The 16,826-nt window shown below is 38.1% G+C and overlaps 1 protein-coding gene across 2 annotated transcripts in view; it reads right to left on the bottom strand.

Annotated features, from left to right (window-relative positions):
• Positions 1-16,826, bottom strand: part of LOC140133753 (lysophosphatidic acid receptor 1-B) — a 91,452-nt gene that overhangs the window by 6,665 nt on the left and 67,961 nt on the right. For both annotated transcript variants that reach the window (XM_072154335.1, XM_072154327.1), the window contains one exon: positions 10,008-10,755. In XM_072154335.1, coding sequence (XP_072010436.1) covers positions 10,008-10,755 — 748 coding nt within the window. The remainder of the gene's footprint in view (positions 1-10,007; positions 10,756-16,826) is intronic.

Below are 16,826 nucleotides of genomic sequence, written 5' to 3'. Positions count from 1 at the left end.
GAGGCACTAGGTCTTATTTTCAGGGGATTCTTATTTTTCCATGAACAAGAATTTACATTTATTAGTGAACAAAAAAAATCTACTTCCTTATTACTCTCCAAACTCTGAACTAATGGAATATTTGGCCCCAACTTCTCATGTTTAGCAATATCACTTTCCTTAAATGACCACTTCATGTCCATGTTGTTGCTTGTAGTGTATTTGTCCTGCAACAGTCAGTGATTTTATTCTGTAATTCTTTACCCCTGTCACAACCTATTGCAGAATCTAAAAGATCTACTAATACTAATGTACGGCGTGAGGGGAGATGTAGCATTGTCTGCCACTAGGTCTTATTTTCAGGGGAGGCCTAATATTTCTAAGATCGAACAAAATTGTAATAGGCCTTATTTTCGGGGGATGCCCTATTTTAGGGGAAACAGGGTATTACCACAGAGATGTCATGGAAGGAGATTGGTGCTCTTGAAAACTTTAAAAACTTTTTTTTATAGAAATATTAAAGCATAAATGCAAGGCCGAAGTTGCACATGAAAGTCTGGAGCAACCGTTCTGTCTTCTACAAGCCTGAAATTAGCAGAAATGCAAACCAGACGCAGCATGAGAGAACACTTAAAATGATAAGTATGTAAAAGCCATGGCTGCAATTACTTTTCATACAAGGTCAGGCAATTTAGACAGGAAAGCGCTAAACGAAAGCGTTCTTTGAAGGCATTTTTGTTCCTGTGTTGATTTTCTGTGGAAATGAGTGACTTAAACCAGTCCATGTTCAACGATAGGCAAACACTTGCTTTACATTACTCACGCAGTCTAAAGATTTTTGTGTTTATCTGAGAATGTTAAGCACATCTGAAATATGTTGTCTTATGCTCACAGTACGCTGAATAGATGTGAAAGATAGAATCTGCAGTCTACAGAGCGTAGACCAAGAGACGTTACACAACCAGAGGAAGGTGGCCATTTGGCACTGATACCAATAGAGGCTTGTGTAGGTTATGTTAAACCTATTCAAAGTTCATAATGTACATAGCATTTGAAGATAAACAGATGTGAAGTGGCCTGTCCATCCGTTCACATGTGAGCGACTTGTGGGAGCAAAAAAACAACTCATCCAGCAACCACAATGCCAATGCATAATCTAGCCAGGACAATGAATGCATTTTCAAGCCTCACTAAGTTCAGTTTGACCTGATAATAGTGATCAATGATCTTATTTTTCAGTATTGCAGCCCATATGTCCTGTACTCGCATAATGATATTTGGACACCTCATTTATAGAAATATAAAAAATTTGCATTATTAAAAACAAGAAAAGTTTTATACAGAGGAAGGTTGAGTACTGAGATATGTCATGCTATGAAAATGTGCCATGGGTTCCACTGTCCCATGTATGAGCCGAATGCCCAGACCAACTTATAGAACAGGTCCCATAGGTTTTCTACCATCATTGGTGACTGAGCAGAACTTGGACACCAGTGACAGACTGCAAACAATGTGCACATGTTTCATAGTATATAATGCCTTTTGAATTTTTTTTTTTTGCCATTTTAATAGTTAATGTAATGAAAAAGGTACGTAAATATCCCAACATGTCATGTGGTTGTACTTAAAAACCAATCTATATAGCTGATACATCTCTGGAAAATTTGGCCCATTAAGCCATTAAGTAACAAATCCTATTTCCAGACTGGCATGAGTACTACTTGTGGAGCTTCCCCAAAACCATCAGGTAGGCTTCCACATCAAGAAAAGCAAGTCTATTGCAAATGATCCATTATTACTTCCTATTATGGGCTTGGAAATGAATAACTCACTTGGTATATATCTCTTTTAATGTACCAATTGATATTTTATCCCCATGTCTATTATCCTTATATAAAGAAGGAAGCAGTGTTTATTTAACACCCTAGAATAATATGTGAATGATGCAATGTATGATGGAAACTGGGAATAACTTGGACAGGAAAATATTTCCTTCCTGTGCCGAGTGATCAATTCCAGAAGTGTAATAAGGCTCCAGCCACCAATAACACAATGTCCTACATTTCCCCTGCAAAGTCAGTAACAATGTTTTATGAACATTAATGGAGTCCAACCATTTTTAAAAAAAATTTGTAATGAAAAAAAGGGAGCAGATTCATAGTCTCTACCCTTTTATATTGAATGATCATTAAACATTAGTTGTGGAAAATTACTTGTTAACCACAATTTATAATTTTCCTGTAATTCTATATTACACCTTAAAAGGGAACCTGTCATGAGGAAGGTAATTTTTACATGAAATAAATAATTATTATTAATTATTATTATGACAGGATCCAATAGTCTCTGACATGCTAATTAAAAAAAAAAACCTTTGTTGTGTAGATCAAATGAGAATGGCTTGCAGCAGTGAGCTGACATAAGGGGGAGGGAGCAAGGGAAAGGCAGGGGGGTGGGTGGTGGGCAATGAATGAGGAGGAGGGGAGAAGGTTTTGTGTATAAGACAACTCTTGCCATTTGAACTGCCCCCACTCCTGGGACTCCCCACACACTGCTGGCAGGGAGCCAGGTAATGTTACAGAAACAATTAAGAAGTACTGGAATTATTCAGATGCAAGCAAATGACATTTTTAAAATTTACATGCCAGAGGCCATTGCAACCTTTCATCATGTAAAATGGCTTTCATCATGACAGGGTGCCTTTAAAGGAGACTAATAATAATAATCTATATATAGCCCCATCAAATTCCACAGCGCTTTACAAATCATAGAGGACATATACAAATATAATATTACAGAGTACAAAATGTCATATGAATCTATAGGAGAAAGGGCCCTGCTCGCAAGAGCTTACAGTCTATGAGGATGAGTGGGTGACACAAGAGGTATAAGAGCTTGTATAATGGTCCAGCCATTCTTTGTAAAAAGAACAGTATCAAATGGGCTAAAGTTATTGATGTCACTACTGTTCCTCACCAATGAGGCGACTATCACAGAATAATGGTGGTAGCACAGCTCCAACAGTGCTTGGTTAATGCAGCTCCGTATTTAGACTTGTCTGCTACATTGTAAACAGACTTTACATGAGTAAATTAACGGTTAAAAAAATGTTTGCTGGAAAGTCCTTTAACATTGAATACCCCCCCCCCAACCAATTAATGGGCACTGTAAATACAGAGTACTCCTACATGGAGAGACCGAGGGTCCAATACAATAACCTTGTCCTCCATTTAATAATAATAATTATTTATAAAGCGCCTCCAGATTAAGCAGCACTGCACAAAGCATGACAAATCGGTCCATTTAATATACTACTGTTTTTACAGTACCACACTCTACCTGTGCCTCTATATACTTTTGCTACAGTATACAAGGCTGCCCATTTACCATCTATAGGATTAGTGAAACTTCCTACCCACGGGTGACTCCCCTAATGGGAGCCTTCACATGGGGCAATTATTGGCAAAACAAATGGTTTCTGTAACACCAATTCCCCAAAATAGCAGCTTATAAAATAAGACCTGCAACTTTGGAACAGTCAATATTCTCCAGAAAAGTAAAATTGCAGGGCAGCGCTGTACAGTTCAGCTTTATACTATCAATCCATGGCCTCTTAATGATAAGCTACCTTTACAAGTGTCCACATGAATATTTAGTGACTAGACAGGAGATGCTTTGACATGTCTAAACATTGAAAGGATGTTTTATCAAGGAAATCCACTGCTTATCAGCAGACGGAAGTGGCAGACTTGACAATGCAGTGCATTTTTAAAACTGAAGATGTAAGGCCAATATTTGATTTAGTAGCTACACATATAGTGTCCTTATCTCCATTTTCTCACGAAAAAATTTTATGCTACAAGAAACGCTGCGACCAAATGTAAATTATAGGGGACTGTAAAATGCACTGCTTCAATACACAATACAACAGTATTTCAAGAAGTTTTCTCCTTAAAGGAAATCTACCATTTGATTTGATGCACTACGGAGCAAACATACCTTGAGAATGCTTTAGCTACACTTATGCAGGATCATATTTTGGTTAATACCTGTTCCGAGTGGTTTTGCTGAAAAAACAATTGACCTTGGGAAAGCTGGGTCAGGCTGGCTGCCTAGATAAACACATTACACAGAGCTTGTAATTACAAATGGTGGTTAGTCAATACATGATCAATCATACACAGCAGCTGGGGGATGGTGCAGCAATTGATTATTCTGCCTTCAGGCACAACGCATGGATTACATCATCCTCTCCTGCAGTGAATAACTCACCTGCTAGGAGAAGCATTGAACCATCCATAGAAGTGACCGAGCTTATTATCATAATGTTATATCTGTTGTTAGGTACGTTTGCTTCAAATCAAATGGTAGGTTTCCTTTAAGAAAAATGGTAGCCTGATGAATGCATGGCAAAAAAAAAAAAAAAAAAAGTTAAAAAAGTAAACAAGTCAACTACGTAGGCCGCATTCACACCCCCATAGGCAGCAATGGCGTCAAACGTGCAGCACCGTACCGCTCCTTACACAGGGAAAAGATAGGACATGTCCTTTCTTTCTCCTTGTGCACACCCCTCCTCCTCCCCATTGCCCCAGACGTTTGGGCACCTACTATGGCCCGGTGGGCATACATTTGTGTAAATGCACCCTTAGTCATCCTAATAGGTGTCCCTTCCCAAATCGTTTGTCTTTAATCATTAAATCAAAAGCAATGGATCAATATATTTGTTTAATTAGACGTTTTAAAAAAAAAAAAAAAATCAATTAGCTTTGTGTACATTAAATTTTCCAAAGCCCATAGATTTCAACTGGGAACTGCAACACTGCGTGTAGACACTGACAAATATTAGACGGTCAATGCGTCTGGATCTATGAGTAAGTGTCCCTAGTTTATCACGCTAGATTTTGATGGTAGATTTCCTATTCTTCTTTAGTCTGTTATAATGCCACAAGCATAGAAAATCTACAACTACCCCCCATTCATACAGGAGGCGGATTGTAGGGTTTTTTTCCCTCCACTTTGAACTAGCCCTCACACAGATTTACTGCATAATTCAGACCATGTGCATTTACCCTAAGATGGCCAGAGAACTGAAATAAAAACGTTATTGCTGTGATCAAGTAATGCAAAGCAAATGAAACATACTCCTGCCTTGTCACGTGTCCCTATACTATTCTGAACAAACACGCACTGTTTCTGTGGTTTCACAGCACAAATCATGTTAGCCTCCATTTCAATCATAGCATCATGGAGCATCGTAATCCCTTAGTAACGTCAGTACTCAAAAATACAGCCCTTTACTTCTACATCTATGATCCGTGATGTACATAGCAAGGTCAAGTCCTAATGGGAGGCTTCTTTCACTCATCCACTCAGCCTTTACCTCATTTTATTTACATCAGCATTTCATCTTGCCAGTAACTTTATATACAGCAAAGTTTCCAAATGGAGAGGGGAATCCCTAGAGTTTCCAGTCGACACTTCTCATGAAAGGCTCTTTACAGCAAAAATGCCATGTTATTCAGGAAGAGAGACCTTCTGCATACACACAGCAAACACTTTCATTATGTGTCAGTAAACCCCCTCCTGATATATTCCTAGATCATCTACACCTTTTCAATTTAAAGTTTTTATACAGATCCAGTTACAGCAGTGGAGCATAAAGCAAATTCTGTCTCTCGCTGACAAAGGCGCAGTTTAAAAGGAACATCACAGAAATGCACTGTACTTTGAAGTGTATACTGCAGTCTCTAGTACTCAAAGCAATGCAGGTCTATTCCATATCTGAAAAGGTGCTTTGTTCCAAAGAGCATTAAAATATGTCGCCACTGGGGGCGCCGTTTCCCTAACATTGTAAGACAATGAAAATAAAGAGTGGAATCTCTTCTCAAATTGAAATAGACTTCAAAACTGGATACAAGGCGAGAACACTACAGTTTTTATAGATTTACGGTATATGCTAGAAGACAATGTATGAAATAGCATTAGTGTGTTTTGTGTAATGATTCTGTCTGATAATCTAGGCATTTTCATATGCCATTTATATTCTACTTTCTGAAATCTTTTTAACGTGCTTAAAAACTTCATACAACTGCTTACTTTTCATACTTCAGTGTAAGGGGTCGTCTGCGGGATGAAAATACATTTTCAGGGATATAACTTTGATATTGGGGATCCAAGATTGCGGTGCCAAATGCAGCACTATTACGTACTGTGGTCGAATTAGACTGCAGCACTGAACAGGTTAACTGCGGTGATTGGTGCCAGCATTGACTGTTGCAGTTTCCAGCTGGTGTCAGTGGTGTAATACACCCACAGCTTAACGAGAGCCCTCTCTATATACCCCTTCACGACCAGCAAAGTTATATTTCTGATGTGCGGCCCTGAAGGGGTTAATTATTTCTTTAATTTACAAATACAATACTAACATATTACAAGGATGACCATAGTTCACTTCTCAATAATACAAACATTAATCATTTTAGGCAAGGACTGTTTAAGAAATGGGCGTTTTCTTAGATAAGAAATGATTCCAGAAACTTTCTTTAATTATTTGCTTTCACTTCAGATAAGTTTTTTTTTTTTTAAAAAAAAGCAAAGATTCTATTACTATACCACAGGCCAGCTTGGTGCAGGCCAAAAGGAAGCCATTCATTTGAAAATACAGCAGAACTTGCAAGCAATAAATAGCTTCTCTAGTAAGACTATTTGGAACGCAATGCTTAGTGTATTCCGAGACTAAGAAATAGGAGAATGTGAGTATGGCAAAACAAAATCAAATTTGTCACAAAGACAACTTTGATCTCCTGGTCACAATTGAAGTCTACATCGTTTTCATTATGTAGATGCTCACATGGAACTAGTAACTCAGGAGCACAACCCATTTTCATTGTATTCCTAGAAACTAACCAGAACATTGAGTCATGCTCCTCCCTTCAGGCCCTGCACAATGTATAATTTAATGAATCAGCCGTAAGCGATACGTTAAGTCAACGACTACCTTTAGAGTCCTTCATGGAGGGAGTAAAAGGATTTAATAACACAGACATGCCAGAAAAGCAAAATATTCTTTAATACCAGAGTAATTGATTGGTATCATGGATTATGTATTGCTGAAAATGACACTTGTGAGCTTGGAAAAATTTGCAGTATCTGACTCATCAAGCTAAAATCCGAAAAACATGGACACACAGAGTTCAGTTGTACATGGAGAGTAACTGTGCCAACAAATCATAGAAACACATTCAACTGTCTTATGTCACTCTTGGAACTACTAAATAGATGACGCCTGGTGCCTAATCCCAGTTTCTCCGCTAAGCTTTCTGGGGTCATCTTATTCACAAGCACAACAATCCTCCCTGTTAATAATACCGCTGTGGTGGGAGCTAAACAAAGGCTGACATTTAATGAATAGGCTTCTTTCCCTTAATGAATAGACAGCTAGTTATTAATCCATAAAAAATTGTGGGAACTCCGATCTACAAATTTTACATTGGGGTGTTCAGGATTTTTGTTCACATTACAGAAGTTTACCATTTGTTTCTTAGGGTGTCCACTTTGAAGTACAATTAAGTCACAAGCATCATAAGTAGCAGCATGTAACCATAGAGAAGGGCTCTGTTCACATCTGCACTAAGAAATACAAAACCAACAGTGATCAGCTAAAAAGATGGACACCAACATGACCAAAGTAACCTGCCGACTTGCAACACTTGGGTCGGTCACGGTGTCACACACATGCTCTGCATTCTGTACACTATATGTACTTCAAATGTGTCTCTAATGTAGAAGCAAACTTAGACTTATCCATAACATATATTTATTGTGTCTATAAGAAAACAACTCTCGAGTAATGTTGCATGTAAATAATGCATAAATTGGTCATGGTATAAAAGGGTAGATTGAAATCTATTCAAATATTATAGGTGAAAGTAAAGAACATACAGGGTATAAAGATGGGACGTCCTGCAGATGTTCAGTCTTTTTTTTGTAATTTTACTATAATTTAACAGCAGATCATGTGTGTCACGCAGAAATAGGACAATAGGATATATTATACATGACAAGGTCCAAATTGTACAATAAATTTGTTGAGTTTTTTTGTAAAAAAATTGGATTCCTTGTATGGAGGAGTGGATTGTAAAATGAATTTTGGTATTGCTTTTACTCTTCCATACACACTATACAGTATAGCATCAGTTTATTATTTTGTATATAAAGGCAACGCAATTTTTTTTACTGTCAATATACAGGTGGTCGCCAACTTAAAGGGAATCGGTCATCACATTTCCACAAATACAGCTAGTGACAGGTTCCCATAGAGCCCTAGTAACTAACCCTCTTTTTTTTTTTTTTTAGCTAAAAATAGTTTCCCTTACATCCCCTTAAATGAACTTTATCTTATATTATCTGGCATCAAAGGGGATATTTCCTGCTCGGCCAGTTCCTCCCATCTATACCTCCGCATGCCTCTTCTCAGCATATCATATGACCAGGGTGATGTCATCTAAAGTCCTTTACCCAGTTACATTTGCAACGTCTACCCCATGTATATATCTGATCACATGACAGAATCATGGCTGGATCAAAGCATGCCTCCGTGGACGCTGCTGTGATTTCATGTGATCAGATACATACATGGGGTAGACTGTGCAAATGTAACAGGACTTTAGATGACATCCCCCTGGTCACATGACATGAAGCGGCCAATGATGTAACAGAGCACTCTTTCAATGTTCCACATAACAAAATTTTTTGTGGTAGTGAGGCAGGGCAATTCAAGTAACTACTGAATATACAGGGCCTCAATGGATTCACTTAGTGTGATGGACTCACATCTGGCGAGTTGCATATAACAGATAACAGTTTTTTTTAACATTTCAGCCAAATGAACCATTTAGGGATAAGGGCAATAGTTTTTAATTAGGTATTTATTTTGGGTGAGTTAATTTGCATTGCAGGTTATCTTTAAGGACACCCGGACTGGATGCTTTACTTTAGTCCCAGGCTGCAATGATCAGCTGTAAGGTGTCTAATCAAACTTTACTGATCCTTGTTTCTACGACACCATAAAAGTTTTGTCACAGGGAGTCACAATGGTAAAATATACCAGTTCCAACTCACATACAAATTAAACCTATGAACAAACCTGAAGAACCTATCTTTTACGTGACTCTGGTGACTGCCAGTATAGTAGATTGGGAAAGATCCTTGCAGAACACCAGTTGATGGTAATACAAAAGCTATTGCCCCTTTTGTATCTTTATGGTCTTACACTGGACATTACAAAAGAAAAAAACAGAACAAAAAAAATAAAAATAAAAAAAATATATTAACATTACTGATACGTGTGGATAAAAAGGGAAGAGGTTTCTACTTGGAGATCATGTTCAATCTGAGGTTTTTGATGTGATATTTTACATACTTTAGGAAGCACATCACATGCTACTTTCAGACACAATTGTCAGTATTTAGACAATTGGGAATTGGAAATCCCACCATCCTAATGAATGAGATTGCTGTGTTACCTTTTCCTCCTCAACCAAAGCAAGAATAAATCTGAATTAAGTGGTGGTCAATGAGGTTTACTGCTACTCCATACAAAGTCTATGGGATTGTCAGAGGCAGCAAAGTGCTGTACTGGTCAATCTACACGATTCCCTTGACCATGCATTAGGTAATAGCATTCATGCTCACCCACCACTTATTCAAACAGGTCATGAGGTGAGAAGACCTAAAACACAAAGGACTTCCACTACAGTGTGACCGCCCCCCACCCATCCCCGATTATTAAATAGATGGAAAAAGAAGTTTCTGCGAAAGCTCCCATAATCAGGATTACATGATAAATCCCTGGTCAATACTCATAGTTTCTAGCACTGTAATATTCTGACACTTTGAGGTACAGTTCATACAATGTACTTAGTAAACTAAATATTTCCAGTCTGTTTGAAAAGTAAATACAGAAACATGAATACACTAATAATAATAATTTTTATTTATATAGCCCCATCATATTCCGTAGCACTTACCTAAAACAATGACAACGGTTTTCAGAAGACTCATCATAGTATCACGGTTTCTCCTGGGACCAGAGCTGTGCCTTGACATTCTCATAGTCCTCTGCCTGACATATACAAATATATGTGCATAGAGAACTACCATAACCACGAAGGTGACCAAATTGAAAATAGCCCAGAAGACTAAGTAGGAATCACTGTAGAGTGGTGCCATGTTGGAACAGTGCTCAAGGTCGCAGATACAATTCCATCCAACGCTGGGTATTGCTCCCATCACAATAGCCATAGTCCAGATGACCACTATCACCACGACCACTCTTCTGTTGCTCATTCGAGTGTGCAGCTGCATTCTGAATACTGTAATGTGCCTTTCTATGGCAATGGCAAGCAAATTGGCCACAGAGGCTGTCAAGCTAGTGTCAATCAGACCTTGTCGGAGTAGCCATGTGCTTACAGTCAATCTTCTAGTGTTAGGACCCGTGTTAAACATTAGATAAAAGTAAGCTAGTCCTGCAAAGAAGTCTGCAGCGGCCAAATTCGCCATTAAGTAATAAATAGGAAAGTGGAAACGTCGATTGACATAAATAGCCACCATAACCAATAAGTTGGCCAACATGATGAAAATACATACGGTGATGCCAAGTCCCATTACTAGTTTGTTGACAGTGTGCCATTCTGTGGCTAGAGGTTTTCCACTTCGGTTATAGAAAAAAGCTATGGTTTCATTGTAGTAGCATTGATGGTCACTCACTGAAGAAGTCTGTTAACAGAAAAAAAAAATATATAAATATATATGCAAAAAGATGTAAATACATAAAAATTTTCCACATTTTACAGACATTTTAAAGACTAAACAAAACAACACCCCCTTCCCTGGACAATTTTTACATGTGTCTAACAAACAGCAAGCATACAAAGATTAATAGGGATTTGTGCCAAAATGAAGTTACTCCTAATACCAGAATTATGACTCAAGTATCTTAGAAAATGTGCACCGGATCGGGTTGGAGCTGACAATTTCCATCCAACGACATTGGTTCAAGTAGTCGCCAGAGACAAACCAAACCTTACTCGTATCAAGGCCAGGTGGTGATTCTGGCCAAGATCATTAACCTCAATTGACACAAATTATGACCAGTTTTATTGCTATTTTTTATTCCCATCAAAATACACCTCAAGTTTCTCAATATTCAATGGACACCATAAACAAAGGTAGCCTTCATTTTTAGGAAACTTCCTTTGAGCTTCACTTACATAAATAAATGATCACACCACCATAGCTGATGAAAGCCTACTGTTTAGAGGAAGGCAGCACTTTCCAAATTGTAAACATCTGTGAGTATCTAATCTCCCATTGTTACCAATAATAAAGCAACACCTGGTATTTGCTGCCCAAAGCATCATATAAGCTCTATAAGCCTGTACTAGAAAGAAAATAACCAGTTTATGGCCACAAGATACTAAAAGCCATGCTTGTTAACTATTATAGCCTATGGCTTACACAAACAGAAGGTAGCATAGAATTAAGTGTTTTCATGTTTATTATAGAGATTTTAATTTACATTTTTAAGACTAATAACTCTATTAACAGCCTTTTATATAACTGCTATATAACAATTTTTCATATACAGTATGAACTTAGAATTTTTCTCTCTCCCATGCATGGGTTCGCTCTGGTATACTAAAGGAGAATCTCCTTGTTTGTCTTTTTGTTTGGGTCCGAATACCTGTTTCTGTTCATCATGTCTTTTTAAAAGATACCAAAATTAAAATGTAAAAAATGATTTTTTAAATCTCTATACATTCACGCACACACATACATACATACACACCTACATACAAATGCAAACATAGTGGAAACCACCCCATGCTGGTCTACAAGAAGTATGGATACTCAAATAATAGCAATAACATTATGGAAAAGTTTTTTTCAAATAATATCCAAAATATTATTACAGTGGTTCAAAACTATGGTTAGGTTATCTATAACAGATTGATGGGGATACAACCCTACTTGAAAGGGTTAACATAAGCATTGAAACCTTTTTATTATATAAAGTTAATGTAACATATACTAAACAGAATTGTGTTTGATAAACTTGATACCAGAAGCATCAGAAGAAAGAAGTGGGCATTAATTATTAGTTTATCAACATTATACCCGAGTTTCTAGCAGAACTGATCAATCCACACAATCAATGTCACTAGTCTCATCTAGGTCTACCTTGCTTGTAGCCTATGTTTTATCAGCATGTGAGGTCTGCTCAGACAATGAAGACAGTAGAAAAGGCTGCCCATGCTGCAAACTTGAGCATAACCCTACTGGCAAGCATGGTCGTGTGTACGAGCCCGCTGAAATGAATTAGTCCTTGCGCTAGGTGTTAAATGAACATATATGACACAGAAAAAACTGCCAATAAATTAATGCAGTAGATTAAAAGAAAGAAGACTCGCCATTACCAAGTACACTGTAGAGTCCTGGTGTTTAGCGTCTTAAGGCAGTGTCAGTCTTCTATGATTCCAGAGTATAGGGTCAGGATCAGTTAAATAGTAATATATCACACCATTGTATGAAATTAAGAAATTCCTGGGTCCAAGGTCCTTTTATGTGTGTCAAAAACATTATAATTGTCTACAACTTAGCATATTCCAAACCTCAGTAAACAGGTAAAGGCACACATTTCCAAAAGAGGAAGATGAGGGTTTTGGCTGCTGTTATGTGTAAAAACTGTTTCTCCTTGCATTTTCCATAGGGTCTAACTAGATACCAAACTCCAACGCAGTCTCAAGAAATCTTTGTTTCAGAAGCCAAAAAAGGTGTACTACCACTGCTGGACCAGAAATTGTAAAGGAATTGCAGCAGAATTAGATGGCACTATATAAAGGTTGTTAATATTATTATTATTATTGTGGAGCAGTGACAGTGCCAGCATTCAATAGGGATAGAAGGGTTAAGCCTATGGAGTACTTCAGGTATATGGTACCAATGCATTAGAATTTTATTTTGGTTCTCTTTATAAATGGAGCTAAGGTGGCCTTTTGAGCCAACTTGGGTATTCTGTGCTTCTTGGATTTGAAAAGTCCACAAATATAGAATGTATCATGCATAAATCATAGCTACAGGGGCACAAAATAAGAACGTTTCAAAAAGAAAGAAAAACCTGGGGCGTATCTTCTAGGGAGATAAGGGCTATCTACATGCCTCCTGCAACAATCAGGAGAAAATGTCTCAGCAGACTGATTCATACTCCAAGATATTTAAGGGAGGAAGAGCACCAGCTGAAATAGAAGGACCCGTTAACGAAATGCAATAGTTGGGATTTTCGATTAATAGGTATTGCTTCCATTTTTGTTTTATTTATTCTGCATCCTGAAATCTGACTATATGCATCTATAGTAGAGTGTAGGCTGGGTTAAGAGATAAGAGGGTCTGTCATGGTAAGGAGAACATCACCATCTAAAAGAGACATTTTTAAGGTTTTGCCTCTTATACATGTCAATAATATCGGGGTTCTGCCTAATGTGCTCTACCAAGGGTTCAATACTAAGTACATACAACAAGGGAGAAAGGGGCATCCTTGGTGTGAACCATTTTTTTTTATATTTAGGGAGGCTGAATTAGCATGTGGAAGTTGGATTTGTGCTGAAGGTGATGCATGCAGAGCTTGTGCAAAATGCCCTTGAAACCCAAAGTGTTGGGGTCCAGAAAATAAAATGCCAAAAACCTTCCAGAAATCCAAGCTCATGTGAAGTGCCTCTGAACAGGTTTTATTGACCAATCTATGAGATTGATGGCATGGCAGGTATTGTCACATGATTGTCAGCACCCAACAAACTCTACTAATCGTTATGTACTTTATGGGGCAGCCAGATTTCCAGACGCTTAATCAGCAATCTGAAGAAAATTTTTGGTAGCTGGAGCATTCAGAGAGATTCATACTTTCTTTATGAATGACATTAATATAAGATGCTAAGATAATGTTTGGTACCCCTCAGAAACCCATTAAAGAACTTTGTCATAAGGGGAAGGAGCAAAACGAGTCGGGCCAGGGGACATTCTACCAAGAAGGCTCTTTATTATATTCTTGAGTTCCTTGGAGGTAATGTCTTGATTAAGGTGGTTAAGTGCCTCAGTGGATAGTCTTAGGAGAGAGCATTGCATACAGTATTGGTCTAAAATGTTATCCCAGGCTGAAGCATCTGAAGAGAGGGTGGAGGGGAAAGAATATAGTGAAAAGTAGGAGGAATGGGAATGGAAAATATAAACTACTGCTGAGAGGTGGTATTGGAATGTACCAGAAGAGTCCTTAACAGAATATGGAGACAGGGCGATTTTGTGAGCCTAACAACTAAAAGAACAAAGTATGGGATTTAATTATAAACTGCCTGTAGATCCAATTCCATTAGCTGGGACCCTTTACAATCTCCCTAGTGTAGATCGGATGGTCAAAGCTACCTTTGCTAATTTAATACTAGTAAGGAATTGTGAGTAATGTTTGGTGTGAACCCGCTTTTGTTGGGATTAGACCACTTTGTGGGCCTCCCATAAGATACCACCAGAGGGGGCATTCCCATTGCTCCAATTCTATTAAAACCCTAGTGGTCAGAGGAGGAACAAAGATCACCTGGGCACGGTTAGGGAGTATAAATATTAAAGATGTTCTTAGTGTAATGATTTTTAGTGTTTAAACTTTGTGCTGAATATTATAGACTGTGCCATGTATTCATAAACCTGTATACCAACATGGGCAATTTCTTTATACCAGTGACCAATATACCCTTCCCCCAAGACAACTTTTTTGCATTTGTGAAAATATTTAAATATATTTATAAGTCTTCTTAGAGCTTTTAGATTGGGCAAGCTGACAGGGTTCACTGTTTAAACACAACCATAAAAATCATTCTTAGACTAATTGTACCAATAACCACTACAATGTTCACAAATGCTTACTTGAAAAGAAATTATTCAACTACTGTCAGAATGTACAGTCCATTCGATTTTATAAAAAGATCAAAGTGCAGAAAAGTATTTGACGAAGAAAAAGAGACTCCTTGTTCTCTACTATCCAGGCTATAAATTTCTGAAACTGTTGAATTGCAGGGCCCATTCTGTTTGGGTTTGTGTTCTTCATGTTTGCTGTACAAAATGAACAAATAAACGTTCTAATTTAGCATCAAGCATCCTTTGTGATCAAAAGAAGATCCGTGGGGGACTCTAAAACGGTCTCTTTAATATAAGGCTAGCAGGCAGAAAATACACAGAACTGGACATGTGGAAACTAAAAATATACGGGCAAGGAAGGTAAAAACCGCAAGAGACGAGAATACCATAGGAAGCAGTCATTAACTTCTCCACAGGCGTTCAACATAAACCAAAAAAGGAGGTGACCTTTTTAACAACATTAATTGTTAACATGCATAGAAATAAAATGTAAAACTAGACATGATTTGCAAATGTCATTTGGGAAAAGACTGGAAGAATCAGAAATAGTCACGCCATCTAAGGAGTAGTCCCTATACAGGATCATACAAATGCTTGAAGCAAACACAATGGTTGGTCAGTATATAACAAGCACTCTTTTACAACTCTTTATAAAAATCACTGTCCTCATCTCTATAGCATCAGTAGTACATTCCTTTAAGAGCATATGTGGAATGATGAAAAAATAGTTCTTGAAATATTTCAACACGTCCAAACCTTCGCTACCCCTTGTAGAGGTATACTACCCAATATACCCAACAGTAGCTTGTTTCTCTCTTACCATGTCCATAAGCCATCAGTATGTGATCAGTGGGGGTCCAACCCCCAGGGCCACCACTGATCAGCAGAATGAAGAAGCTGTGGAGTTGTTTATCCAGGCAGTGGCCTGTCTATACACTCATCTGTGCCTGGTACTAGAGCTCAGTCTTATAGACATGAATTGAGTGCCTCTGGTCCAAGTTTGTATGTTGTCCCATACTCACAGGGCAATGGATAGTGGATAACATTCATACCCGTGTCAACCCCTTTAAGCACAGCAAAAACTAGTATACTGAAGGACACAATCAGAACAAAGAAAGTATACATTTTTCTCACAGAACAAAAATCAGTTTAAAAATATCTTATAACATTCAACTGGAATGTTGGCTATCTCGAGTTTGATCAAGGTATGCAAGGTATTCCATGAAATTGTAAATATATCCAGGTAACGAGACAGAGATCCTGCAGAGGAGAAGTTATATCTGGGAAGCTAACTTAAAACATGACTTTTGTCATAAGTTTAATTAAACCTATGGCTTCTTAAAAGGTTATTAAGGAAGATCTGATAGTAGGTTCCCAGTATAAACCCCAATCATTTTTTAAATAACCCTAGAATACCTTCTACACTAAACTACAGTTGAACTAGTATGCTAATCTCTGGTAGAGGCTACTGGGGCATGAAGTAGCCTCTCTTGGCAGCAGGAGCAAAGGCTGTTTCACATCCCAGTAGCCTCTGAGATCCCTGCCTACTTGCTCATCCCTGGCACGCTGCAGCCCTGCTTCCGAGTCTCTGGCTCCTTTGACAGCCACTTTCGCGTGTGCTCTGCATGGACTCATAGCTATGCACCCCATCGGCTCCAAAGCTGGTAGACAGGGATTACAGAGGCTACTGGGGAGTGGAGTAGCCTTTGATCCAGCTGGCCGGATCCAGAAGGTCATTGGGAACCTACCATCAGATCTACCTTAATAGTAGGTTCTCTTTAAACGCTACTTACCTATACTTCCATATTATGAAGGTTTTGGAAATACTCCTAACCAGCTTATTAGAGAAATGATTATGGCACTGCTGAAAGTAAACGAAATAGGCACCA

Source organism: Engystomops pustulosus, chromosome 1, assembly GCF_040894005.1.
Source record: "Engystomops pustulosus chromosome 1, aEngPut4.maternal, whole genome shotgun sequence".
Taxonomy (NCBI): Eukaryota; Metazoa; Chordata; class Amphibia; order Anura; family Leptodactylidae; genus Engystomops; species Engystomops pustulosus.
This window is presented reverse-complemented; position numbering and strand designations above follow the sequence as displayed.